We start from the raw sequence: 26,031 nt of genomic DNA, 5'->3' as shown, positions 1-26,031 counted from the left end.
CTTACAAAAGATTGAAGTTTTATTATTGTTTTAAGTACATTGTTTGCAACCTCTTATAGAGCACTGGAATATAGACATTTTCTCAAACCCAAATTTAAAGAATTTGAATTTCAATCTAGCAACTAGAGCTGCTCAGGTCTTCTTCTCTGCTGCAACCAGTTATTTATAGAAAATGCACCAGAAGGATCAAGGAAGAGTCTTTTTAAACAAAAAACAAAACATCATCCAACATTGAGACCATACATTTAATGCACAGCTTTCTTGTGTTTTTCACGTATTTGAGTAGACTCAAACCCCCATTGCCATTCTTTCAACTGCATTATTTAAAAGGCAAACAGGAACTGCATATGTTTATTACAAATGACTGAAAGGATAATATAAACCCAAAAAATCCCATAACATTCAAAGGTTAAAATTAGCAGTTGCTGTTTCCGAAGTCCATATACTGTAAGAGGTTCAATTGTCATACAATGAAAACATTGCAGCAGTCAGCTCTGTTTTAGCTTAGGAGAGGCAACCTGTATCTGCCAAAGCTTGCTACACATTCTCTATTATTTAAATACATAATTTCAATCTTGAAGATATAGCTGAATTTACTAAAAATATAGTAGTGCACTGTACTTGAAGTTGATTCATGACTCGTTCTGAACACAAACAAATTATAAAATGGAGACAAAATGGTTTAAAATTGGTCCTTGATTTAGGTATAGTTTTAATACAAAGCTTGGAAGCACTAGAGTTGAGACACATATTTATTAATAATCAGCTTAAGACTATATTGTAGCTTACTCATTTTGAGAGTTACAGTTGTAGAGAAATATAGTTATGGCATGCACAAAAAGCTGATGCTGATCCCAAGTGCAAACATGGAATTTGTTCCAAGAAAAAATTATCAAATATTTATTCAATTTTCCACAGATTATTCTTACTAAAACCAAGGCAACAGATATAGCAACTGGATTGCCAACTTCAAAAATCTGTCTACATTTGAGATTCTTCAGAAAGAAATGAATACTTTGGACCTTTAGCATGAGAGGGTTCAAATAACCATTTTTACATTCTTTGATTTCATGTACATCTTTTTAAAAAAAGACAGAACAATCTGAATCACATGGAAATTTGTTATCTAAAGCTAAGGGCAGTAGTCATTAAAGCAGCACAAGACATATCCCAGGCAAAATCAGTTGTACATCTCATCCTCTCAACAATGTTTTAACAGAATATTGCATTATTCTAATCCACAGCTGGTAGAAGAAATTTTCTTTTTATCAAGGAAAAAAGTTCTTTATTTAGGAAAAACTAGGAAAACAAATCGTGTTTGAGTGACTTAATAAAATATACACCTCGCATTTGCAAAATTACAAACTGACCATATGGATACCCAATCAGAAATTAGTAAAGCAGCAATTATTTGTTACTGTTAATAAGCAAAGCGTTTCCATGTATCAGAGAAGGTAACTGATACATACCTTAGTATAACCTAGCAACAGACAGGTCTCTTGATACACCAGAAGAACATAATCCTCCTTAGAAGTGGAGCTGTCTAAGACTTACAATGCTGTACTGCTGGGCTATAACACTTCACAGATTCTTTAGGAATTCAAGTCCCCCTCTGTAAGTCCACAATGTTATCTGGCTTTCATTTCCATCTCTTGTGTGTGCAAGTTCTCCGGCAAATGCAATACTCCGAAAATCATTGCAACATAGGACAAAAAAGTCAGTCCCCTCCACCAAGTAACAAAGTGGAATCACTTTCTCACCCTTTAAAGATGAAAGCTAACCCTGCCCCCCACAAGTTGGTGTGGAAAGCAGGTCAGTAGAGACTCCAAGTATGATTTGAGGGGCCATCTCTACCAAGCCGCTTTCCACACGCACAAATTCAGTCCATTTTCTCCTTTTGGACTAGCCTAGGTGCATCTACAAAATCTTTCCCATTGTAAAGGATGATAGCGAGAGTTCCAAAACTTGCACTTCCCCAGAACATCACGTAGGCCAGTGTCTCTGTCCATGTGTCACCTGCAGAATGAAATAAATTCTTTTCAACTACAAGCCACAAAATGAGTGATCATGACAGCTGCCCTCCCTCCAAAATGGACAGGAGTCTGTCAAGTATTTCCAATTTTTTTCTACATGGTAAGGACAATCATGATTCTAGTGAGAAGATATTCTAATGTATGAACTTGAAAAGGCTATTTCCCCCATTTGTGAATTTGAGAGAAGCCAAATATGGGCTGTATCAGGAGTAGTCACCAGTATTTAAGATATAAAACTCCAGAAGGAGCCGTTACAAACATTTCTGATTAAACTTCAGTAAACTATGGTAAGAGTTAGAAACCAGGAGACTGTGAATTAGGTACAAAGGCAGCTGAGTGACCTTGGGCCAGTCTCACACACTCAGCCTTAGGAAGAAGGCACTGGCAAGCCACTTCGGAATATTTGCCAAGAAAACTTCAGGGACTAGTCCAGGCCATTACCAGGAGTCAACACTGAGCTGAAGGTACCAACCACCCTGCAAAAAACCTATGATAGTTAATAATGCATACTATGGTGTGGATTTTAGAAAGACTGAATGATTACTTACCAGCCATAAGCAAACAGATAATGCACATTGAGAAAGCAACCACCATAATAATAGGTAACTGGGGAAAGAAAGAAATGCACATAATTAGGAGGCAAAACACAATGTATAAAAATTTGAAAGTCCAGTTATATATGATGTACGTACAGAACCCAACAGTACAGTATAATATTGTGGGTATTACTTCACTAGGTGCATCCAGCTTCAGCTCCCAAAAAGCTTGAAATACCACAATACATACATAAGCCTTTAATGTCCAGAAGGACACACATAACATTTTAGAACATACATTATGTCATCAAGAAAACCTATTATGCATCCCAAAACATACCGGTGTCGCACACTGCAAAAGAAAATCCTTTTTTGCTCACTGCGCATTTCTAGTACACAACATAGAAAATATCAGTGATGCTAAATTAGATGTATAATTTAAGCTAGTTCTCAAAGAACTGTATTCTCTCTAGACAAATTTTAAAGAAAAAAGTGGAGTTGGTCAAGAAGTAAGTTAGTTGCCCTCTAACTCCATCCTTGTGTTCTCTGATCCTTTCCATCCTATAATACAAGGACTGGCAACGTGTCGGTTGCATGAAATTTAGTACCACCGTTTTTATTTTTTAAGTAAAGAAGAGGAACAGGTATCTTAAGCATGTATTTTTGTTATCCATCCCTCTCTCTCTCTCTCTCTCAAAAAAAAAGGCATCAACATTTGTCTAGTCAATTCCCAGCTGTCTTCAGAAGACTTTTTTTTTAAATAAGGGGCCCTTGACTACAAAAAGTTTGCCTGCCTTGCTATACTTCTTTGATTTTATTTCCGCTTTTTCTATTAAGCTTATTAAAAGCAATAACTGAAAGGCTGCTGAATCATTACTTCCCACAATCCTAAGTGCAGCTTCCTGGCCCATAAATTTTCTCTTACTGCATGCAGAAATGAATGACTAAACAAGAAAATCCTATTATTAATTTACATTTCTTTTTCTAGTCTCTCATAATCATGAATAGTAAAAGTGCTGGAGGGGGGCAGTTGCATTCAGTACATTAATCCCTTTTTAAAAATTTAAAATCACTCCTGCAATTCCACTTGCTACATGCTACCATTATACAACCACACAACATATCTAATAAAAGTACAAAGCTACGATAACCAACTCATCCTTTTTCACTCTTCCAGTGCAGCCCATGAAAATTGCAGCTAAAAGCTTCCAAATAAACCAAGTTGTGAAGCCAATTTTAAACTTGCTTTCAAATCTTGTCTTGTTTGGAAGCCACTGGCCATGGTTTGGGAGTTGGATAGAGTAGAAAGTTCTGGTAAAGCAGTAAAGAGTGCCTTGTGGGCAGATAGGAAGCCAAGATATGGCAGCCTGAACCAGGCTACTGCAAGACTTAAAGCTCATCTCCAAAACTGTTTGATTTGCCAACTATATCATTCTCAACCTTTGGGAAAAAGAACGAGTCTCATCTAACAAATCCTTGGCATTCCCCTTTAAAATGAATATTTATATCCTGAAAGGTGTCCTACATTTTATTAGACATCATTCAGAGGTGATGAAAGACCTGTAATCCCAAAACTTCATTAATCTAACCAAATTCAGTAATGCTTTTTAAAATGTGTACAAATAACAAAACATTTATAAAATCCTTACAGCCAAAAACTTCCAATCTTTCTGTACGTGAAGAGGACTGAGAGAATCTACTTCATCCACTGAATAATTTCCAAGAAAGAGATCTATAGCATCCTGAAAAACAACCCAGAGTAGAAATTAAACGCAGTCATTTTAACTGTCCCCCCGCACCGCACCGCCCCAAAGTATTTCATGGTCTTCAACATCCAGCCCAATTTGTGACAATTATGAAAGAGCAGGATCCTGCATATCCCTGAGCACAGTGATCACTAGGGCAAGGATTTCTATGACCTAAAAATGTTAGAAATATGCAAGCATTTATGACCTTAAAACATTTAAATATGACCAATTAAACCAAAAATACAACTTTTAAAGCAAAAATATGACTTTACAATTTTTCTGAAATTAGCACCCAATTTTTAAAAATCTGTGCTTACACACACACAAATTAAAAGGTTTATTCTTCTTCACTTCCAGTGCAGAAGTCCTAGTATTGAAGGAATCAAATGAACATTTTGAGAGTAAAATGGTCATCCCTGGATTAGTTTTCATTAACAGCAGAATTGCATTGGATGACCACATGCATCTTGGGGTTATCAAACTCAAAACTCCTTCCGTTGTCCACCAGGATGTTCTTGTATCTGGAGAAACTCTGTTCGACATCACAAGAGGCTATAGGAACAAATCTGAAAAAAGCAAACTCATCTGGAGAAAATTCTGGCTTGAAGTCTTCAAATTTTGCTTCAAGTCCATTCAAAATGTTATTTATTTTGCAAAGTGTTGAATAACCCAGATTAGACTGCAGCATCCTTTGCAGTTTATCACTAATTTTGTCAGACACTTTCCCCTTTGCTTGCTTTAAATCACTCTGTTTGTTTTACACTGTTCAGTGCATCTCTTAAGTTCCATTCCTACAGTTTCAAGGCGGGTGATTGCTCTTGATAATCCACTGAAGTGAGATCCTATATATGCTAAGTTTCCAGAAAAGGTGTCAGAAAAGGAATCTTGCACAATCTTGATGGAGGAAGATTCACAACAGTCAAATTCTTTAACTATCCGCTGCAAGGAAGCATAATTTGTGAAATAATACATAGCCACATCCAGCCAAGTCCCCCAACGTGTCACGACAGGTTGGAGAGGGAGACCCAAAGTAGGAGCAATTTCTTTGAACTTTTGTATTCGAAGTGGAGCTTTAATGAACATTTTTTTCCCATCCAAAATTATCTACATCAGGATAGTTGCTTCGAATCTCTTCGGTCACTCTGTGTAAACTGTGTACAAGGCATGTGATATGGATCATTTTTGGATAAAGAAGTTTAAGTCCCTTGGCTGCTTTAGTCATGTATGGAGCAGCATCTGTTACAAAGAGAAGGATATTTTCCCTTTTTACACCATCCAGCCAGAGCAGTTTCATAGAATCATCAAAGAGCATAGCAATAGTGGAATTGTTTACTTTTTGTAGAGTTTCACATATTAGAAGAAGTACTTCACCAGGCTTGTCACATTTCAGAGTGCCAATAATAACATTGGCTACATATCTTCTGTTTACATCACTTGTTTCATCAGCTGAAACCCATATCTTATTGTCAACAGCAGATCTTATATTTTCTAACACATCTTCATAGTAGGCAGAGATGTAATTTTTCCTTACAGTTGATTCATTTGGAATCAGGTGACTGGTGTACTTCTCCAAAAAAATGACTGAGGCACCACTACCTAATTTTCTTAAGGGAATATCTGAAGTAACCATCATTGTATAGAGATCCTTACAAAACTGACTGGGTATTTAATGAATCTGCAGTTGAAGAAGAAGCTCTCTCAAAAAGGCGACGTTGCCTGTTCTGAGTGAAGGTAAATATTGCTAAACAACTCTTGTGTTTCGCGGTGTCACAATGTTGTTGAATATTAAAACGCTTTTGGGCCGATACCTTAACTTCACACAATTTACAAAACAAAATATCACAATTGCTACTGCAAATCTGCTCCCCAAATTCTTGAACAAGACACTGTAATTTCACACGTGCTGAACATCTACTTTTAGGCATGTTGAAATCAGATTGCAGCTCTCATGTGACTCCACCACGTCGAACACACACACACCTGAGTTGGGGAGCAAATGAGACAAAGAAAACAAAACAGGCAAATTCTCAACTTTTTTTCAGGCCTGGTCAGGGGCTTTGTTCCCACCTCTCTCTCTCTCACACACACACACATACACACACACCTCTCCCTTAGTTGGGGAGTGAATGAGAAAAGGAAAAAAAAAACAGGCAAATTCTCACTTTCTTCGCAGGCTTGAACTTGCTAGCTTATCAGGAGGGTTGCCAATGACCAAAATATGATCAAAATATGACCAAAATACGACGTCTGTTACAAAATTAAGCAGAAATATGACATTACACCTTTAAAAAGTCAAAATATGACTTTTCAGGCAAAATAAAAACCATCTAATTCTCACCAGATTACTCCAAAACATGTTTTAACTTACTTATAAATTCAAACAAAGGTTCCAGAAAAAATATGACATGTCATAGAAATCCTTGCCCTAGTGATCACATTCCTTTAAATTCAACACAAGGCAACAGATAAAGCTAAATAAATGCAGCAAGTGACAATGTCAGATCTGGGAAGTTCTTACCTGCCTAAATCCATCAGAGAAGTTGTTTTTATAGTAACGAATTAGTGAGTTCCAACCATCCATTACTAGGCCCCACTGTGTTCTTTTTCCAGTTCTGAATTTTTGAAAATAAGATTTCAATATTAATACAGAAGATCTCTCAAGAGCATCAAGTATTTACATATTAGAAACTGAACTGTACTAAAGTTCCTTGCATCTACTTATTTTGCAAATATGCAGGTGAGGTGCACGTATTATTAATTCCATTTCATATTGCTCTTTCAGCAGGTATTGATGTTAACCCCATAATTAAAAGGAAAAATTGAGTCTTTTGGGATATTATCTGTAGCTGTTTTTGCAGCTCAGAGAATTTTTCTTCACTGCCCTCAATCAAAGGAGAAATCAAAAGACTCCAGAGAAAGCCCCCGCAAATTCTAATAGGCCCTTTCAGAAGGTTATCTTCCTCTTCCTGCAGATTTATACCAATAGCCTAGATACTGGTGCTGACTTTGTAATAGTTCATCCTTGTTTATGCAAAATGTATCTTACTATGTTGGTATTCCTACACTGATTCAGGAATTTAGCTGTTTAGCAGCTGCTGTATAAACAATACCTTACTGAATTGACAAACATTACACTTCCATTGATGGTTTAAACAAGAAGAATGACTAAGAGTAGAACGAAAAATCCTGGAAAAAAGTTTTCAGCCATTCAAATGTCAACCCTATGGTAAGAAGCTTTTACAGATTGACTGGCATTGCAACCAATTTTACTAAGATTCTTTTTTTCTGGATCTCTTTTTCTGCTTTTATTAGTAATCATTAGTTGCCACAAGCTGCTTTAAGACACCTATTAGGCTGGTTAGACAAAGTATTATCATTCTAATTCAAGTCTTTGATGTAACTGTTAACCATTGTCTTGTACAACAATTATGATAGTAAGCTTAATAAATCAGTAACTGAACAATCTCTAAATACTCTTCCTGAAATTGCATCAATACATCTTTGGTCAAGAAAGGCTGGCTCAAACTTGCCTGGTGTAGTCTGTCTTTAAGGCACCCGTTCCAGCATATTGTTTGGCACAAGCATTTGCGTTATCAGCCCATGCTACAAACAGAGAACAGTGCTTTGTAAAAAAGAGATAGCAAGTAATAGAGGATAAGGTTTTACTTATCAAAACAGAAACCCACCATTTTTATAAATTTTCTCAAATTCTGCTTGTTCTTCAAGTCTCTGGCCGACGTGCAAAACACCTAACCTCTACAATGACAAAAGAGACCATTATTTAGAATTAAACTAGAATTCTACAAAGATTTTAAAAAGCATGGAAATTAGAACTTATTAATGCTTCAGAAAACACCCATACACAGAGGCACATTTGCACGTTTCAATATAACATTTCTGGAATGACATCTTATATACCAAATGCCTATTAAAGTTACTCTGTTCTTAAATTCCTAAAATACCAGCAACGTGTCCTTATACAGAAGGCAATCTTAACCTGCAGTTGTGCTTGTAGAGAACGGCGTGCTAAAAGGCTCTGAACCACATTTGTTCGGTCCAGGCAATCCATACAGTTGCTGCGGAATATTCCTTCTTGTTGCATCATCACCTTCCCTTCTGCATCAACTAGAAAATAGCTGAATAACAAAATGGAGCACTTATTATTTGGTGCAAGAGTTCACAAAATAACACTTCATTTTTTGCTAATGCATCCACAGAATCAAAACAACTAAATAAATGTCAGTTGAACTCAGCTGGTCTTTCACCTTTTGTCTGCCAAAGGAATTCCCATGGTGACTTAATAATAGCAATGGAAAGGATTAGACCTGACTACATTTGAAATCATAGACAACTCACACAAGGGTAACATAAAGTTTAAAGACAAAAAGCTCCCTTTTATCAAGAGCTTCCTTGGTTTAAGATATACTATATCATATTAGAACAGTAGTTTAATGCATGTTTCCAGTTGCCTACATTTTTGGAAATACTAATATTTTCAGGAAATTAAAATAAGATAATGAAATTTGCTAACTTCCTAACAATCACTTCTATTTACCAATTCAAATATATCCAAATTTAGCTACATATTCAGTCAACAGAAACAACACATTATATGACAAGAGCCTGGCCAAATCTTTGCACTCTTACATAGAATGAGAAAGAGAAGATACATGAGATCTTCTGGACTATAATCCTATGCAAATTTGAATGAATGTGCACTCTGTCAATAACAACACATGGATTTTGTATTACAGCCTATACCGCTGTCTGCTCAGATCATCATATTTGAACATTACCAAAGCAATGCAGTGTTTTTCTGGCAGAAAGCAGGTACATCAGGCATCTGCTGTTACTGGGCAGCTTCAGCTATTCACAGTGATATGCTTGCCTATTGTACTTCAGTTGCAAATATTACCCATATTCATCTTGTTGTTCAGCAAGACGATCTAGTAAAATGTGGAGTCGATTCCATCTCATACGACTGCATTCTTTATGAAAATCAAAGGCTATATATCTGGCAAAAAAAGAACATGTGAGTTAAGCAAGTGTTCACTAGTGCTTCAATCAAAGATCATACAGACAAAAGTGTAATAAAAAAAACGTTCTGAGCAATTTCTACCAAGTAGTGTAAGGTTCTCCTTCAAAATGCATCAAGAACCATGTCCATCTATGCAACTATTTTTTAAATTTTGTTTTGGGGACAGTGAAAATCTACACTGGACAGGCAAGGTCAACAAATGCTCAGTGTTCATGACCTCTACAAGAAGCATTAATGATATGAAGTACTGCATTTTTAAAATAACATTTACATTGCATAACATTTTGTATTCATAACTCTCCAGGGATGGGTTTTTTAGTTTTCTTTCTCAAACAAAAGCAAAAACTGCTAAAGAATACACTACCCAAAGCCATAAGTTACTATGCGTACTATTTGTGCATTCAGAATTTCTTTCCAACTGTAAGCTCACCCATATCTTGGAAGCTCCTATAAGAACTCCTACTTCCAGCTCAGAATGAAACATCATTTATTTATTTATTTAACTTTTATCCAGCCTTTATTATTTTTATAAATAACTCAAGTCGGCGAACATACCTAGTACTCCTTCCTCCTATTTTCCCCACAACAGCAACCCTGTGTGGTGAGTTGGGCTGAGGGAGAGTGACTGACCCGAGGTCACCCAGCCGTCTTTCATGCCTGAGGCGGGACTAGAACTCTGTCTCCTGGTTTCTAGCCCAGCACCTTAACCACTAGACCAAAGTGGCTCTCATGGCTGTTATCATCTCAGATTTATGGCACCTGCAACAATAATCCTACCTCATATCTTCCTACCCCACCTTGGAATTCTTGCTGTTTACTTATGGGAGTTATCAAACTTTTAGGAAGGTAGACACATCTTTAATGTGGAGGGTATTGTCATGAGTACTGATGGCGAGCAGAAGGGGGCCTCTATCCAGGGGGCAAAATGCATGCGTAGTACTGAGGAATTAAGCAGCCATTCAAAGAGACACAGATCAGACCCGCCTTAACTTTTGGGGTTGATCTGTCTGGGTTTTTCCCACGCTTCTTCAGTTTGTTAGGATTTTCTATCTTATGTAGCAGTAATAAACACTAGAGACCTACTCCTCGTCTCAGCGTGATTCCTGACTGTTAGGACAGGTATGTTATCAGCATAATCACAAAATGGCTTCCATAATGGTCTGCCAGTCATAAAACACTGATTTACTTTACCTTGCTTCCTACTGCCTACTCTAGCTTTATAGAATGCTGTATATCACCTGAGACTTAGTCTGTCACTTTTCCATGAGGTGGGCACACTTCCAAACAAAGGAGGCAGCTATACTCCCCTTTTGCTTTTATTTTCTAAGAACATTTTCAGGGATATGGAGGATCCAAAAGCACGACTAGAAATAAAATGTACGCTGTTTGAGGGAGGGGGGAAACAAGAAGTTATACTGCAAAGCAAAAAGCATGAACTTTATTTCTAGCCACGCTTCATGGGGGCATGAAGCCTGGTGGGCACCAACAATGATGTCTGCAGGGACATGGACATCCACTGACACCATGTTAAGGAAAAAAAGCTTGTTGCATATGAGCCACAGCATGAAGGAAAAATCTCTGCTCCCTGAAGCAAATTTTCCCATAACCCCTTATGCTGTTTGCAAAACTAAATAAATTTAAAAGAAATCTGTGCAGCTCTAAAATACGTGTCAGCATTCTCATCCACAGAAGGTCTCTGGCTATACAGATACTCTACTAAATGCTTTAAGTTATCAATTATTTTGGAAGTGATGCAAGCACATTCCATTAGTGCATACCTGACCATTCCATTTCCTAAGCCATTTACCATTTTTGAAAATGTTTGTTCCAGAGGCTTTTCTGAGCCTTTCTGGTTAATCTGTAAAGGAAACACAGAACAGTTACGTACAGTATCAGCAAGAGCATGAATTCTTGGATGCAGAATTAAATTAAAATCCTACCAGATTAACAATCATTTGTTTTCCATAGCTAATAATCTGCGAGTCAAAGTGTCTTTGGAAGCCATCCATCTAAAAGAGAATATGATACAAATGTTCAACAGCTGTCGTGGAAGAATTCTTTAGAACAGAAATGCAAACTGGCCCATACTACATGAAAATAACAGAAGTATTACGATGAAGACAATACACATTTTGAACTACATTTGAATTAAACAAATTGCACAATTTTTTTCTCAAGTGTAGCAGATGGTAGGATTCCTAGGTGGACAAAGTATGTTCATGCCAGTAATAGTCTGAAATTAATCTTTGACTGAACTTTGTTCTTTTGGTTCCTCTACAGATCTGCCTATGATGTTACAGATTCATCTGCTATAAGTCAGATAAAAGGCTCGGGGATGGAGTGGGGGTGAGGGTCAATTAGAAAAACCTTTAAATTCCTAGCTGTAATATCAATTTAAAACTATTTTACTGTGGAGAGCATGATTCAGGAGTATTTTCTCAACTTAAAATCACCCTCCTGGATGTTTAGGACTGTAACTCATAGAATGTTCAGCTTGTAAGGGCTGTATGCACAACATAACTGGAGGATGCCTCATTGAGAAAGACTGAACTATATAACGTCAGGAATCTTAGAAGATGTTACTGGAAATAGAAGACATTTATAGCCCAAAAATGTAATATCAGTAGTCTCACAAACGAAAGTTCAGCTACCCAATGTAAGTGGCTGCACGCAAGTTATTGAACTGCTATCTTGGGGCCAAACAACATGAATAGAGCTTTAAGGAGACAGCAGATGGCATGTTAAAAATGTTTAGCATCACTTAACTCCCTAATTTCAAGGTCAGAGGGCTGAAGTCGCATTTTGTTAACGTTAGATGAATGTGCTAATGCATCAGCCTCAAGAGTACTGCAAATACCTGAAGTGGGTGGCATTGATTGATTGATTGATTGATCCAGCAATCTCATGAAATGTTAACATCTTTAAAAAATAATATTTATTTAATTTTGGAGCCCTGCAGACATCATCTCCAAGAGAGACTTGCACGCCATGCTGCTGCAGGTCTGACCCTGCCACCTCCTGACTTGTGTGGTAGTCTTCAGAAGTTTCTGATGTTGATATAGTGGGCCACATAAAGGTTGGGAATTGCTGCCTTAAGTTACTACACAGTATTTAAGCAACCAATTCAAGGCAGTTTGCATATGTATGTATATGGATACCGTACATTAAACCTCTCCTACAGAAAGACAGGAAAAGATGCAGAAAATACACACGTGATTTACTGTTTTGCTGATCTGTGGCTTTGGTTTATATTTGAGGTTTGGTCTCTGTGACCAGAAAAAGGGAATTGATCCACGTGTCTGGAAAACAAAGGTAATAAGAAGTGAAACTTACAACAAAATCATGTTACTGGCATAACCTCCCAAGAAATTTATTGTAAGATAAAATGAGGAGGCCTGTATTATGAGGGTAGGGGCAAAGATTAGATTCTATAAGACAGGCTAGTCAAGCATCCCAATGTAATAAAAGGTACCTGGACAAAAGAAGCTTTGCTTCCATTGTAATGTACAATTTGTTCTGTTTCTACAAAGTTAGCTGCATGTCCTTCAGAATCAATACCTGTGAGACAAGAAGCATTTAAAAATATAGAACAAGCCTTGCTTATTACTTTCAAGTCTAGTTGAAAGACGTTTTTGTGACAGCTTCAACTAGAATAAGATGAAACCAACAAAACCAAAGTGTAGCATTGAACTACTTAAAATGGTAATGTTAACCTATTTTTGTTACAGGACATAGTAGTTGTTTCAGAACTGTGGGGTTTAACTAGCCATGATGGGAAATATTTCTCTACCAATTAACACATGTCAGAAAGATAATGCTAATCCAGAGAACTGTAAAACTGCCTCCTAGGCATGCCACTTTGGAAAGAAACGAGATAACAGTAGCAGCTGGACAGCAGGGGTTAGCTCAAAGGAAAATAAAGGTCACTAAATATATCTGAATGCCCCTTCTGCAACAGAAGGATGAAAGTTACCTCCTTCTTAACCATCCCTCAGATCCACTTATATAAAGGACGGATGTTCACTGATATATTTTGATTTTGATTTCCACCCATCCTTCTTTCAAAAAGCTCAGAAATGCATTTTTGGTTCTGTAAATTAGGAGAGGCGAGGCAGTAGTCATTTTTACAAGCTATACAGCATACTTAATGGCTAAGAAGAAATCTGAACTTGTGGTTTTCCATATCAAATCCAATCTTCATTCCACCTTGAATACATTTTAAACAAAGCCTGCAATAAGTATGTATGTGTGTGCGTGTGTGTGTGTAAAAGCAATTCATAAAGTTTGCTACTTAGCCTTAACCAATATGAAAATGAATCAGCACAGAAGAATATTAAAAGTACTGCAAGAATTCTCTAGCAAATCTCTCTCGGTACTGGCAGAAGAGTGCAGCAGTAGCGCAGAGTAGCTCACAGAGTGCAATTTTTGCTCATATTCATGTGGCAGCTGCCAAGAGATCTTACCCCTCACATAGTAGCGCACACCAGCTCTGAAACAGCTTCTTCGAGAAATTAGAATCCAGTCGAAGTATTTGCCATTAATGGAACAAGAATGCATAATAATAACTGATGGAAAACAGTGATTAAGGAATACATGTTCACATTTACTAAAAAAAGTAAAATAAAATGTATTAGAATATTCAGTGGATATTATGATCACAACAGCATTTTTCTCTATTCTAGTGTATGTACTACTCAACAGAGTATAACTGGAAAAAGTGCTCTGAGAAGTAGGGAGAGATGCATTTTCATCCATTTTCAATTTAACAAGAATAACAAATTATGGTGATGAAGGTAATTAACAATTATATGTTCTATGGCATAATTATTGTCTCTGTTATACAGCAAGGGTTCTGGGTTGTCTTACTTGTTCTGAATGGTAATTAGTGCTTACTGAATGAAGAGGTTACTGAGTAAGTAAGAACTGGATTAGGAAAGAGAACTGTTGGTTGTATTTCTTTAAGTGAAGTCATGAACTTCTAACCACATACTTTTTTAACAAGCAAGGTTATGATAGACGCAAACAAACTCAAGACCCTCACAGAATTCAATGGGCCTTACTTTTCTATGAGTGCACATGACTGCAGCCTTGGACATGAAATGGTTCAGTTATCAAGGAAGACACTCTGATATGGTTGCTACCAGAATATCACTGATTCCCATGGAAATGTAAGGGACCTTTGTCAAAAACAAGAAGAAAATGCGCTTTTTCTTTCCATTCAAACTTTTAGAGAAGATAATCTGGAGTTCGGCAAATAGAACTATTCCAAGCTCAAAATCACCAGTTAGCTAATGAACCAAAACCAATGAGTCATATTTTGATTAAACAAAGCATTAAAGCAATAAAATTCAATCTCACTGAACAGAAGCCAACATTTTTTCATAAACTTATAGTAGTACTAAAGTTCAGAATTTTTAAAGAATATGCACAACATAAAAAATAATAACCAACCCAAGTCCACTATTTTTTGAGGTTCACACATTTAAACCAGTACAAAATTAAGAGCAGGGTCAAATGTCCCACTAAAATGAAAAGGGCTCAGGTCTGACAGATAAAGGACCAAGACTGGTGGACCACATAACCAGGAAGATACTCTGGTTAAAGAAATATGAAATATATGAAGACATTCATTCATTCATTCATTCATTTATTTCTCGCACTGCCTATCTCCCCCAAAGGGAGGATACAAATCTTGCTTGCTAGATTTATATCCTGCCTTTCCTCCAGAAATTCAAGGAGGCATGCATAGAACTCTTTCCTCCAATTTTCCTCCAGCAACAACCTTGTGAAGGAGGACTGAAATTTTTGAAAAAAAATTGTTTAGCTTTGAATTTTCACCTACAAATTGTCAAGATATTTCACTCCTTCCCTGTGTATCATTTTGCTGGAACTCATATGACAGCAGTCCCCGCATACCCAATTAGGTTACTCTGGCAGACAAGGAAAAGGATACAACCATGCATAACTGGAACTGCAAACCTTTGGAGCTGAAAAATAGGAAAGTTAACACAGTTGAAAAACTGTTATCTTTAGTATTTAGAGTTATTGTCCAAGTAGCAAATACTGAATACAGAGTTGCAGAATTCTTTCCATTCCTAAAACAAGGAGGGTTATCTTTACAGAAAAATGCTCTCCTCTTATGTGTGTTTAGTGATGCTTACTTAGACCACACAAATATATAGTTTTGAGCCTTATATATACTTTATTCAGTAATCATTATAAGCTTCTAAAGTTGATACTACTTATCTTTACAATGCACATAGAAGAAACTCAGCACAAAGGCCTAATCTGGCCCACCTTCATCTCCCACCCACCCACCCACCATTTCGATTTCTAAGGCTGCCCACTTGCCAATGACTCTTTGACCATGCACTCTCTCCATTACAATTCCCCCAGAATTGAAAACTACTTAATTCCTGAATAATTGAGTTTATCATATTCAATCTGAACGTGACTGGAGATACGAATTTTATTTCAGAGCATTTAGAGGAAATCTCATCTTTTTCCTGAGAAGTAGACAGCTCTCAGAGATTTAGCTTAGTAGGTGCATCTTAAGAGAAAAACTTCCTCCCCTCTCAGGTTTGGTTCATTTCCTGAAGTCTTCTGACAAATTTTAAATGAAATGAAATGCAACACACAAAGGCAATAAGGAAAATATCCAAAGACACACTCAACAGTCATTTGAAAAATAGATCCATTTTGATATAAGAAGAATATAGCCACAAGAACTCTCAAGTTAAAGGACTAATATTGATAGTATTTTAAAGATTTTTTTTAATAAAGTTGGATTTGGAAACAATTTACAGTCCTCATTCAATTATTGACTTCTTTATGTTTGCCCCTCTCTTTTGCTAATATAACAACTCCTAGTTTAGAAACAGATTCCATATTATTTTCCTATATTATAGATGGGGGAGGGGGGCAGGGGGAGAAAAGTACAGGAATTTCTTGTATTTCTATAGTGCCATAAGGATATAACAATAAACTGACTACTTGCTGGTGTCTAAGATAATTCATTACATCATTTGTATATTATAAAAAGCATAAAACTGTAGTATCTACAACCTGTAATAAAGCCATTGGCAAAAAAGTATTCTATATGACAGTTTCACAAGTATTATTCAGTTAAACCAACAGAGTTAATGAATTTGTTTGATGGTCAACAGCTAACAAAGAAGTTGTTTGCTGTCTGTCTGTAGAAGAAAGGAATTAATGTGTTAGCTGACCTGAGAACTATTAATACTATGTCTTGGCTGGGCATAATTGAAGAGCTCTTTAATTAGCTATGGAAGAAGACAACTAAACTGGCTTGTTTCTCAAATATTAATTAATTAATTAATTAATTAATTAATAATGTATTGCTTCCGTCCATCTTTTCCTCTGCTCTTTTCTTGCATCTCACTGAAATTTTCAATGAACCAAATGCTTATTGGTTTCTATCAATTAAGGTTATGTTTATTAATTTTTATACCTGCAGCAAATTATCTAACTTCAGGTATGCTAACTGACTACATTAGAAGATTAGCAGAAAACTATAAAGACAGAAATTAACATTTGATGGTATTTTGTAGATTATGCCTAGCAGAATGAATTACCTCAGGCTGAGCAGCAAGTTCCCTAAGAAGGTGCCCATTCCATACAAACCGTGGATCTGCCTGTAAAAAATCGAAACAGGTATTATTTAAATACCAAGTGTCTTGCATTAAAGAATGGGCTGGATTTAGATTTCAGAGAAGGACCACAGAAAGCCACCAGAACAAAAAGAATCAGGATTTAACACATATGAATCCAATCAATTAATGGGCCTTTTCTCTCCTCCCATCTTCTTCCAAATATGTTTCATGGTGCCCTGTAAATAGTATGGAGCAGATCAGGAGGAATTGTATAGGTCTCTGGGAAGACAGCATGAGTGTTCTTTCCAATCCCACTGATGGGAGCCGTTTTATCAGTGGAAAAATGACATTAGATTTCAACTGATCTCCAAGGATGACTAAATATGGAACCAACCCAACTTTCCAGAAATATAAATAAGAAAAATACCAAGGAAGACTAAGAATATAGCGTTAATAAACCATGGATTCACAGAATTATTGAACGGTCAATTTAAGAACCATCAGGCTTTGTTGAAACATTATACTTTGGCCAATATGTCATTAAAAATTAAAACCATCTCATTGACATTTCAAAAACAAAGATAAACTACTTGACATAAATACATACACTCTCTCCCTCTTTTTCTCTGTATATAAATTGAATACAAACATTCTTACCCTCTCTAGCAAGCTCATTTCTTGAAACTCTGGGCTCGTATTAGCCAACCGTTGCAAGGTGTGTGTCAGGTCATATGTTGTAGAAAAATAAAATCCATCCACACTCAATACATGACTCATCATTGCTAAAAAGACTTTATTATCCTGTAACTGATAAGTGAAAAAGTATTGTTATTTATTCATTTTTGTCACTTTCATTACTAAGAGTTCATAATATTTGATGAAGAGCTCTAGCAGAATTTTTTTTAAGTTTTTTTTTTCTTGGGCAGCAGAAAAACAGCATTCCCTCCTCACGGTATAATCCAGCTCCATTTGTATTACGGGTCATTAAAGAAATGCATAACTTTGAGGCTTCAGAAAAACAGAAAATATAATCATACCAGACTACACACCTCAGAGTTCTTTGCATACCCACTTCCCCCCATACCAAATTGGCAGGCTAATATACTAAGCTTAAAAGTAATCATGCTAAAAATCTAAACTTAACTATTATGCTAAAAGAAAAAAAAGATCCTCTTTCAGTTAAAACTACAAAACAGCCATTTTGGAACAGCTTTGAAGCTATTCAAGATCCAAAGAATTAAACATGCAAATTATAAAATATTCTGATGAAAGCTCTTATTCAGCAGAGAATTTTAGTCTGTAAAGATTTCCAAGTTGTATTGGAAAAGTCTTCCCTCATGGGGTCTCATGGGGTAATTAATGGATTAGTTGCTGAATTTCAGAGAAATTATATGCTCAATCTGTCAGCAATCATGTTCTTGAATAAACATTTAAGGGATTAAATATTTTCATTTTATTTCACATGTCTACAGGAAATTTCTGAAACAATCCAAACATATTAACTCATACCTGAATATCAGTTAAATGTAGCATTGTCTTTTTATAAGAGAGGATGTCAAAATCAGTTGCTTTCCAGATTACATGATTGAAAAATTCACCTACTTTTCTCTTTTTTGTAATTACAATAAGGTATGTCCCTGTAAAATAACAAGATACTGGTCAGCTATGACGATTGTTCTTCAACTTCTCTTGTTTTTTGTAAAAAAGACAGAAGAAGGATGGGCAGAGGGAGTGAACCTTATTCCCCCCCCCAATTACTCACATTGTTATTACCATATTCTTTGGACCATCCCGCTCCCTCCAGGCAGACACAGTCTTAAGAACGGGACATAATTTTCTTTTATCACAAAGCATAACTGATTTCCTATCGCAAAGATATATCCATAAACTGAGGTTCTACTGTACTGCTGACATTCCAGTTTTCTAAAGACCTTAATTTAAAAAACACATTCCAGCTATACATATTAATCCATGCCTACAAACCTGAGGATCCATACGCTGCATAGGTAGTCAAGGGAGCCCTGCATTTCCCCCCAAATTCTGCTGGTGCCACCATGGTCATCCTGATTCCTCACTCTCTACTCCTTAAACTAACTCACTGGGCCATTTCCAAAATCTACTACATCCCCCTCTTCTACATCCCCTCTTCCCCTGTTCTTTGCCTTTCTCTTCCTCCTGTCTTATTTTTCCCAAGCAGCACCCCCCTTTGCAATGTTAAAACTAATTCAATTTTTTACTTGCCCCCCCTAATCTTTCTGATATGGGCCTACCTCATTTACAGCATGATTTTCAGAGAGATAAAAATTGCACACCCCTGTTCTAATCTGTTTGCCATTTCAGAAGGTGGCAGGTGAAGTATTCTCCTATGTGTATAAAAAGGTATACCACTACAGCTTAACCCACAATAGGATGTCCTGATTACATGCAACATGACTTTAATAATACAAAAAAAGAGTTTCAGAATACACACTTAGCCATCTAGCAGTCTGAAGTAACCATAAAAGCACACAAAACACTGAATATACACTTACAGAACCTCTAGAAAGCAATGTTCAAGTTGCATCTAAACTAGCAAAATATTCATTTTAATAAATGTACAAAGTAGCAGTCCAAATTCTCTTCCTACCCTTTGCTACTGAAGCAGCATAATAGACCAAATTTTGACCATTTAAATATACCCAAACTTCACTTTTAAATGCACTGTGCTTGCTTTGTTTTCTTTATCTATCTTTATCAGTAGAATAATTATGGTATAGAATAATTATTACTTAATAACTATTAGCTAAGAGTTATCAGTATTCTGGTTGCAATTTTCTTTCACTTCTTCTGAAAGCCTCATACCTGCCACTAGACGGATTGTTCCCAAAATACCACATATTTGCCTGGTAATTGCTGAAGGTGGAACATCCTTTTTAACTGCAAAAGAAAAACAGCATGAACTGTCACATGATACCTTGCAAGATCTAATAATATTGTTTAAATCACACTGTGTATATCATAAATAGTTTCTTATTAAACTCAAGCTTGAAAGTTAACACAAAGGAGTACAATTAGTGTTTTAAATGTCATTTACATATTATATGACATTTTTATTTACTTCACATATTCCAGAAGGTTAAATTTTCAAAATCAACACTGCACTTAATAGTAACTGATGTTAGTATTATGTCATTAGTAGTACTAGCATGATCTAGACTTGGACAAACTTAGAGTAGACTCAAAATTACCCTGTGGGAATTAAATTAACAATTAACATCCCCCTGATTTAAATGAGACTATTCTTAGTATGTCATGTCCAGCTCGAACCCACCGTCTTCTCTGTGAGGAACTGTGCGTGGCTAGATAGGGCTGCTTTTTAACCATATAAGATAATGAGCCTGAGGGCCCTAATTTAATAATAAGCAGAAAACAACAACCAGGGGGATAAATAAAATCATTAAAATGCCAATGTTAAATAATGTAAACTAATTCCAAAATGCATTATCTAAACCAGGCTTCTACAACATGGGTGCTGTAAGTGCCAGAATTTGCCACCACTAATCAAACTGATATAATAGTCATTCTCAGAGAAGCCTGGAGTTATTATTCAGGTCTGGAGTTATTATTATTTCAGGGTTCTCTAACTGACTCTCTGTGGAAAGCAACAACACAACTGAAGTGGCAAAACCAATATAATAAAACACACATCTCATGTCCTTGTAATCAGTAAAATGTGCCTAGCAGATCCAAATGTAGCTAACTCCACAAAAAGTCCCCTCCCTCCTTTGATATGCACAAGCCAAATATAAGATAGCATCACCTCTGCCTGCCTTGAATATTACATACTTCATTTCTAGTGGTATAATGCAGCCAAGAAGCTAACGAGATCCTCTTCAGTTGTAAAAGTTCACTTTAAAGAGGACTTTCCAAAAGCTTGTATTTTTAGGAATTTAACTTGTATACGTAAGACATACACACGTTAGCTTCTGCAATTTGGATGAGATTCAAATTTTTACACTGTGCAGGTAAATGAAAATATGTAACTATCAATTTTTTTTTGCAAAATACGTCATCGTGAATGAGGAAGAGTGATGGATGGCATATTAACATGGCCCTGATGTTGTAGACATTTTTTGCTACAAATACAAATGCCACATTAGAAAATGTTTAAAGTTATGGTGAAAAGATACCTGTGAGAGCGATTTCTGTGGACACTCTGTCAACGGTAAGTACATCATCTGCTCCATCATCACAAGCTTCCACATAAAACTTCTCTGGTGTTATGTGTCTAAGATAAAAGAAATGTATAAGATCACAGACTAGCAGCAGAATTTTAATATTCCAAAGAATGCTTATATACAGTATATTCTATATATAAGGATTAATATTAACAGTCCTTGGAATGTTATATTTCAATTTTGCAGAATAGTAAAAACAAACAATGATTACATGAGATTAATCACCCATTTAAAAAAAAAAGTTCAGGATTGTTTAGTGCCCAGGTATTTGATCCTCAAATGCCCATGTCAAAGTATCTTTGAAACAATATGAAATTCAAAAGTTTTGTTACTATGCAGCATCCATTTTGTCACTTAAATCTTTCTATTGGGGTTTGTTGATTCTGTTGCCATATATTTTTGCACCATATAAACACCCTTTAGTTTCTCTTTCCTGCTTCTCTCTAATCTGCTCCCCATTGCCAATATTGTTTTAGTTATGGTACAGAATAAGTAGTACAAAAAGAAAACGTAAATAGTGATAGGGAGATGCATCAAAACAGCTGCACCATGGTGTGATCCAAGGAATGTTTAAATAGCCCTGCAGTCATTTTTTCATTCATTGGTCATGGGCAATCCAAAGAGTTTAAAAATATTTTAAATAACATACGACCTTCTTTGCCATGAGAACAACTACTGTAATGGATTTTCATTTTTATGTTCACTGCAAATGGCAGCGATCCAGAAAGTTAAAAAAGGGATTTCAGTTCCAACTTCAGTGAGAAAACTGACTATATTTTACTGTTAGCATAATAATTATGCTTTTTTGTTGTCAGTAAAATAACTGCAATGTTCACAGCTTCAAAGAGAACAATACAAAATGATAAGCAGAAACAAGTAGGTTCAAAAAGATTTCAAAATGATAAGCAGAGAGAAGTAGATTTCGAAGTATGTTATTCAAAAGAATAAAATAGCTAAATTTTGTTAAACTATAAGTGGGGTGGATGGAGAAGAAAATCAAAGTTTAAAAATACATGAAGAGGATACATAAGAGAACTTCAGACATCTGAATCCATTATGCTCACAAAGTCCCCTTATAAGACACTCATAATTGACTACAGAGGGTATCACCAAGGATAGTTAAGCATTAACAGGCGTATCACATGGGAATGTAGTATTTGAGCTTCCAAAATTTCTGACTTCCTTTTCTTCTCATTTTTCCATTCCCTATGGCAGTGTTTCTCAGCCTCGGCATCTTTAAGATGTGTGGACTTCAACTTTCAGAATTCCCTGCAGCCAGCAGGGTCCCTTATAACATTGACTATATTGTTGTGGATCAAATGCAGTGAATCCTTGAGCCATGTTTTATTATACTGACTTTTCTACAGAGATATTAGGAACAGGTACTTTGTACCTCTTTTAGTGGACTTCCCAGGACATGCAGACCCTTTTTTATATTCAACTATGGTTGGCTGATCAGTACAATCTTACATCTCTGGCAGTGGCTAAATTCTGCTTTGCTACCTTTAAAATCAGAAGCCAAATTCTGATCCAGCAAGAGAAATTCTCTGCCCTGGATAAAAAATCCTAACTGCTTATTGTCTTTTCTTTTAAATGACAACAAAAAACATGGTTTTTCTTTTCCTTTTATTTTTCTATTTGTATTTGGTCTATAATCACAAACTGAATAAATGGGGGGGGGGGGGAAACAAAACTGAACAGCATCAATGAAAGAGGATACCTTATCTTCTTAGTAGAACCTTCTTCATGCTATGAATCTGCTACTCTCCCTCCTTCCATGACACTCCTCAAAAATCAGTGGAACTCACTTCTCTACCGCTCTATGCCAGTGTTTCTCAACCTTGGCAACTTTCAGAAGTGTGGACTTCAAATCCCAGAATTCTGGGAGTTGAAGTCCACACATCTGAAAGTTGCCATGGCTCAGAAACACTGCTCTATGCAGTTAATGTTTAAACAGGATAGCCACAAAAGCACTGTTTCTTTCTTGGAACAAAATTGTATTTGATTGATTTAAAGCATTTATAGATACTCTTCAGTCAGAAGGGCCTCAGGAAAAGTTACAGATCCACAAAAACAAAAAAGTATCTGCCCTCAAAACTTACAACCTGAAAAAAGGACAAAAAAAGAGAGGAAAAAAAAGAGAAAAAGAAAATAGGAACAATCAACACAAATTTGAAATGTAATAGAGATTTTATAATGAGCAGTTGATACAATTTCCAGATCTGGAAGTTGGTTTTGGTTTTACAACTAGTTTCTCAGTTGACTGACTTGAACTTGTTTTGCTTCCTATAAAAACAGTACAAGTGGCAAAACTAAAAATCTCAATACCTCAGTAAAATCGATGGTGTAGCCCTTCCTCCCTCCCTTTCTCCATCTACTACAGCTATTGTAGAGGTCAGCATGTCTTTCCAAATCAGAACTTTCATTAAATTTGAACTTCCTACAGACAAATCTGATTATATTCAGGATCAAGATCTTTATCTAGAAATAACTTATTTAGAATGATTACACACACACATACCCCCCTGAACATTTCTGGCAACATTTAAAAAGCAACATCCCAGTGCTATTTCTGGAAACGTTCAAAAGGCACAAAATCTCACCTGCAATGATGTTATGCAAGGGGTAGTGGTGTGCTGCAGACACACACGACTTTGAACAATTAACACCCATCTGTGATGTCCATATTCCCCAAAGCACCTTCCCCTCCCTCTCCTGCCCAATTAAATAGAAAGACATTATGGATAGACCCTTTGAGTGCTCTAACAGCACCTAAAGATAGCATTGCATTAAATATCATTTAAGAAACTTTCCAGCTTTCATTACGCCAAACTTGATTTCAGTAATTCAAGAATGCTTAATATTGTCTTATTCTTAAAAAAAAAAAAAAAGCCAGCTACCACATATTAAGTATCCAGAAAAAGGCAATTCTACACAGGATAATACAGATGGAGCTCCCTTTGTGAATTTCAGCCAGTTTAATTTTCAGCTTAGCTTACCAGGATACTGTTGTGAAGATGAAAGGGAGGGGGGAGCCCCCATTTGCAGGACAAATGTGATACAAATGTAATAATAAAAACACTGCCTAAAAGTTGCAGTAAGTGGCAGCACATGGGCAATCTTGGCTGACCTCAAAATACCTGGATGGGAGACTACCAGGAAATCCCACAGCTGTCAACTAGACTGAAAAATCATGAAAACACCTCAGAAGGGTCAATGACAAGCCACAAGCCTAGGTTTCCCATAATTTCTTATATTTATTTTCCACCTTCCTTCGGAAGCTCAAGGCAACATACCAATTCACATGTCCCTGACTGAACTTTGACCTACCCCTTTTGATCTTCACAGTAACCTTATAAGGTTGATTACTGACCTAAAGTCACTTATGAACTTTACTATTGAATGGGGATTTAAAGCTGGTCTCCTTGTCCTAGTACAGTGCTCTAACCATGATCAGCAGTCAGCTTAACAAATAAGAAGCTTCATTTTCTTCTTTATGCCAGGCAGGATAACGAGGCAACAGGATGAAGGAAAGAACTGGAGTCTAATGGGAATCAGATTCAGGTCTGAATATATGACAGATACTTGTGGACAATGGACAGGGTCAAAATAAACTGGGCACATTTGAACTCAAAGCTGTTCATTAAAAAGTAGCCAAGATGCGTCACCCCATACTAGAACCAAGACTACAGTGGAAGATGGAGCCTTGAGGGCTTTGATTATTTGCAAAGGGAATTAATATAAATAACTTGTCATATTAATGTTCTTGGGTGCTTGTCAATCCTCTAAGCAAAAAGCAAAGAAACAATTTCATTAACAATAAAGAAACATGTAAGACTGAATCCTACTTTGCGTGTGAAGTTTTTCACTTTTCCATATTACCATTAGAAACTAATTGCGGTAGCTTTGTAGCCTGTGTTCCACAAATGGAAAAGGAAAGAAAATTTTTTGCTCATGCAAAAGACAGAAAAAAAATATAGTTAAAAAGAGTAATTCTAGAAATATAAATCCCAAGTATGAGTTCCCTACTGGAGACCAAAATCAGCGATCATGTTGCTGAATCTGTAGACAAACTGCACAATTCAGTGGAACTGCTTCCAATAGGCAAACATACAAGTTGGTCAGCAACCAGAAGCCTAGAAATGATTGCAAATGTGGAAAAAGAATTAAAGAGTGTTTCTAATTTTTCTGGGTTGAGGAAGAGGCACCAAAGGTACAAGCCTCACCTCATAAAAGTAGTAAAGGGAACTTTGGTCACACTCTCAGTCACATGGAGGTGGCAATTAGGACAAGAAAGGTGAAAGATAGATATTAATGCACCTTACACTGCAGCAGATTTATTAGCAACTATCTAAAAGGTCTTGCCATACTGATATGAATAATTTACTGTATTCTGCCAAAACCTTAATGTACTCTTATTGTGGGAAAGACTGGGGAAGGAAAATGTATACTTCTCTTAGAGAGGTAACAGGGCATTTTTGTTCTGAAGAGTAAAGTCTGCTTTCAGAACCACAAGCTCATAAAATGAGCATCCAAAACAGCTTTCTCAAACTCTCTATTTGCAGTTTCAAAGGTAGGGTATATACCCTTTATATGAATCTCTGCCACTCTGTACTAATATTGAATACTTTTAATAGTAAATCAAAAGGAATACAAATACCATGACATTCTGAAAAACAGATTTGCATCTAGCAAGGAAAGGTAAACATGTTTTTCTTGAAACAGTATAAATGAAGTATCTCCTGTTTTAGTCAAGAATATAAAACTCATATTATGAAATCAACAACAAATGTATATAGAATTGTAACCGTATTACTATTCCTGTTCACACACACCATGTTTTTTC

The 26,031-nt window shown here is 36.2% G+C and overlaps 1 protein-coding gene across 1 annotated transcript in view; it reads right to left on the bottom strand.

The window, feature by feature from the left end:
• Positions 1–231: 231 nt before the first annotated feature.
• Positions 232–26,031, bottom strand: part of SACM1L (SAC1 like phosphatidylinositide phosphatase) — a 31,667-nt gene continuing 5,867 nt past the window's right edge. The window contains exons 2-20 of the mRNA XM_063304017.1: positions 21,138–21,235; positions 19,810–19,884; positions 18,478–18,605; positions 17,626–17,775; positions 16,951–17,010; positions 15,309–15,342; positions 13,819–13,920; positions 12,828–12,913; positions 12,568–12,654; positions 11,296–11,364; positions 11,134–11,213; positions 9,233–9,331; positions 8,315–8,453; positions 8,004–8,073; positions 7,848–7,920; positions 6,836–6,929; positions 4,219–4,311; positions 2,582–2,639; positions 232–2,016 (exon numbers count right to left, since the gene is read on the bottom strand). Of these exons, the coding sequence (XP_063160087.1) occupies positions 1,880–2,016; positions 2,582–2,639; positions 4,219–4,311; positions 6,836–6,929; positions 7,848–7,920; positions 8,004–8,073; positions 8,315–8,453; positions 9,233–9,331; positions 11,134–11,213; positions 11,296–11,364; positions 12,568–12,654; positions 12,828–12,913; positions 13,819–13,920; positions 15,309–15,342; positions 16,951–17,010; positions 17,626–17,775; positions 18,478–18,605; positions 19,810–19,884; positions 21,138–21,235 (1,732 nt within the window). The 3' untranslated portion in view covers positions 232–1,879. The remainder of the gene's footprint in view (positions 2,017–2,581; positions 2,640–4,218; positions 4,312–6,835; positions 6,930–7,847; positions 7,921–8,003; positions 8,074–8,314; positions 8,454–9,232; positions 9,332–11,133; positions 11,214–11,295; positions 11,365–12,567; positions 12,655–12,827; positions 12,914–13,818; positions 13,921–15,308; positions 15,343–16,950; positions 17,011–17,625; positions 17,776–18,477; positions 18,606–19,809; positions 19,885–21,137; positions 21,236–26,031) is intronic.

The sequence above is a fragment of the Candoia aspera genome, chromosome 4 (genome assembly GCF_035149785.1).
Source record: "Candoia aspera isolate rCanAsp1 chromosome 4, rCanAsp1.hap2, whole genome shotgun sequence".
Classification (NCBI taxonomy): Eukaryota; Metazoa; Chordata; class Lepidosauria; order Squamata; family Boidae; genus Candoia; species Candoia aspera.
The sequence above is the reverse complement of the archived record's forward strand: the minus strand, read 5'-3'. Positions and strand labels throughout refer to the sequence as shown.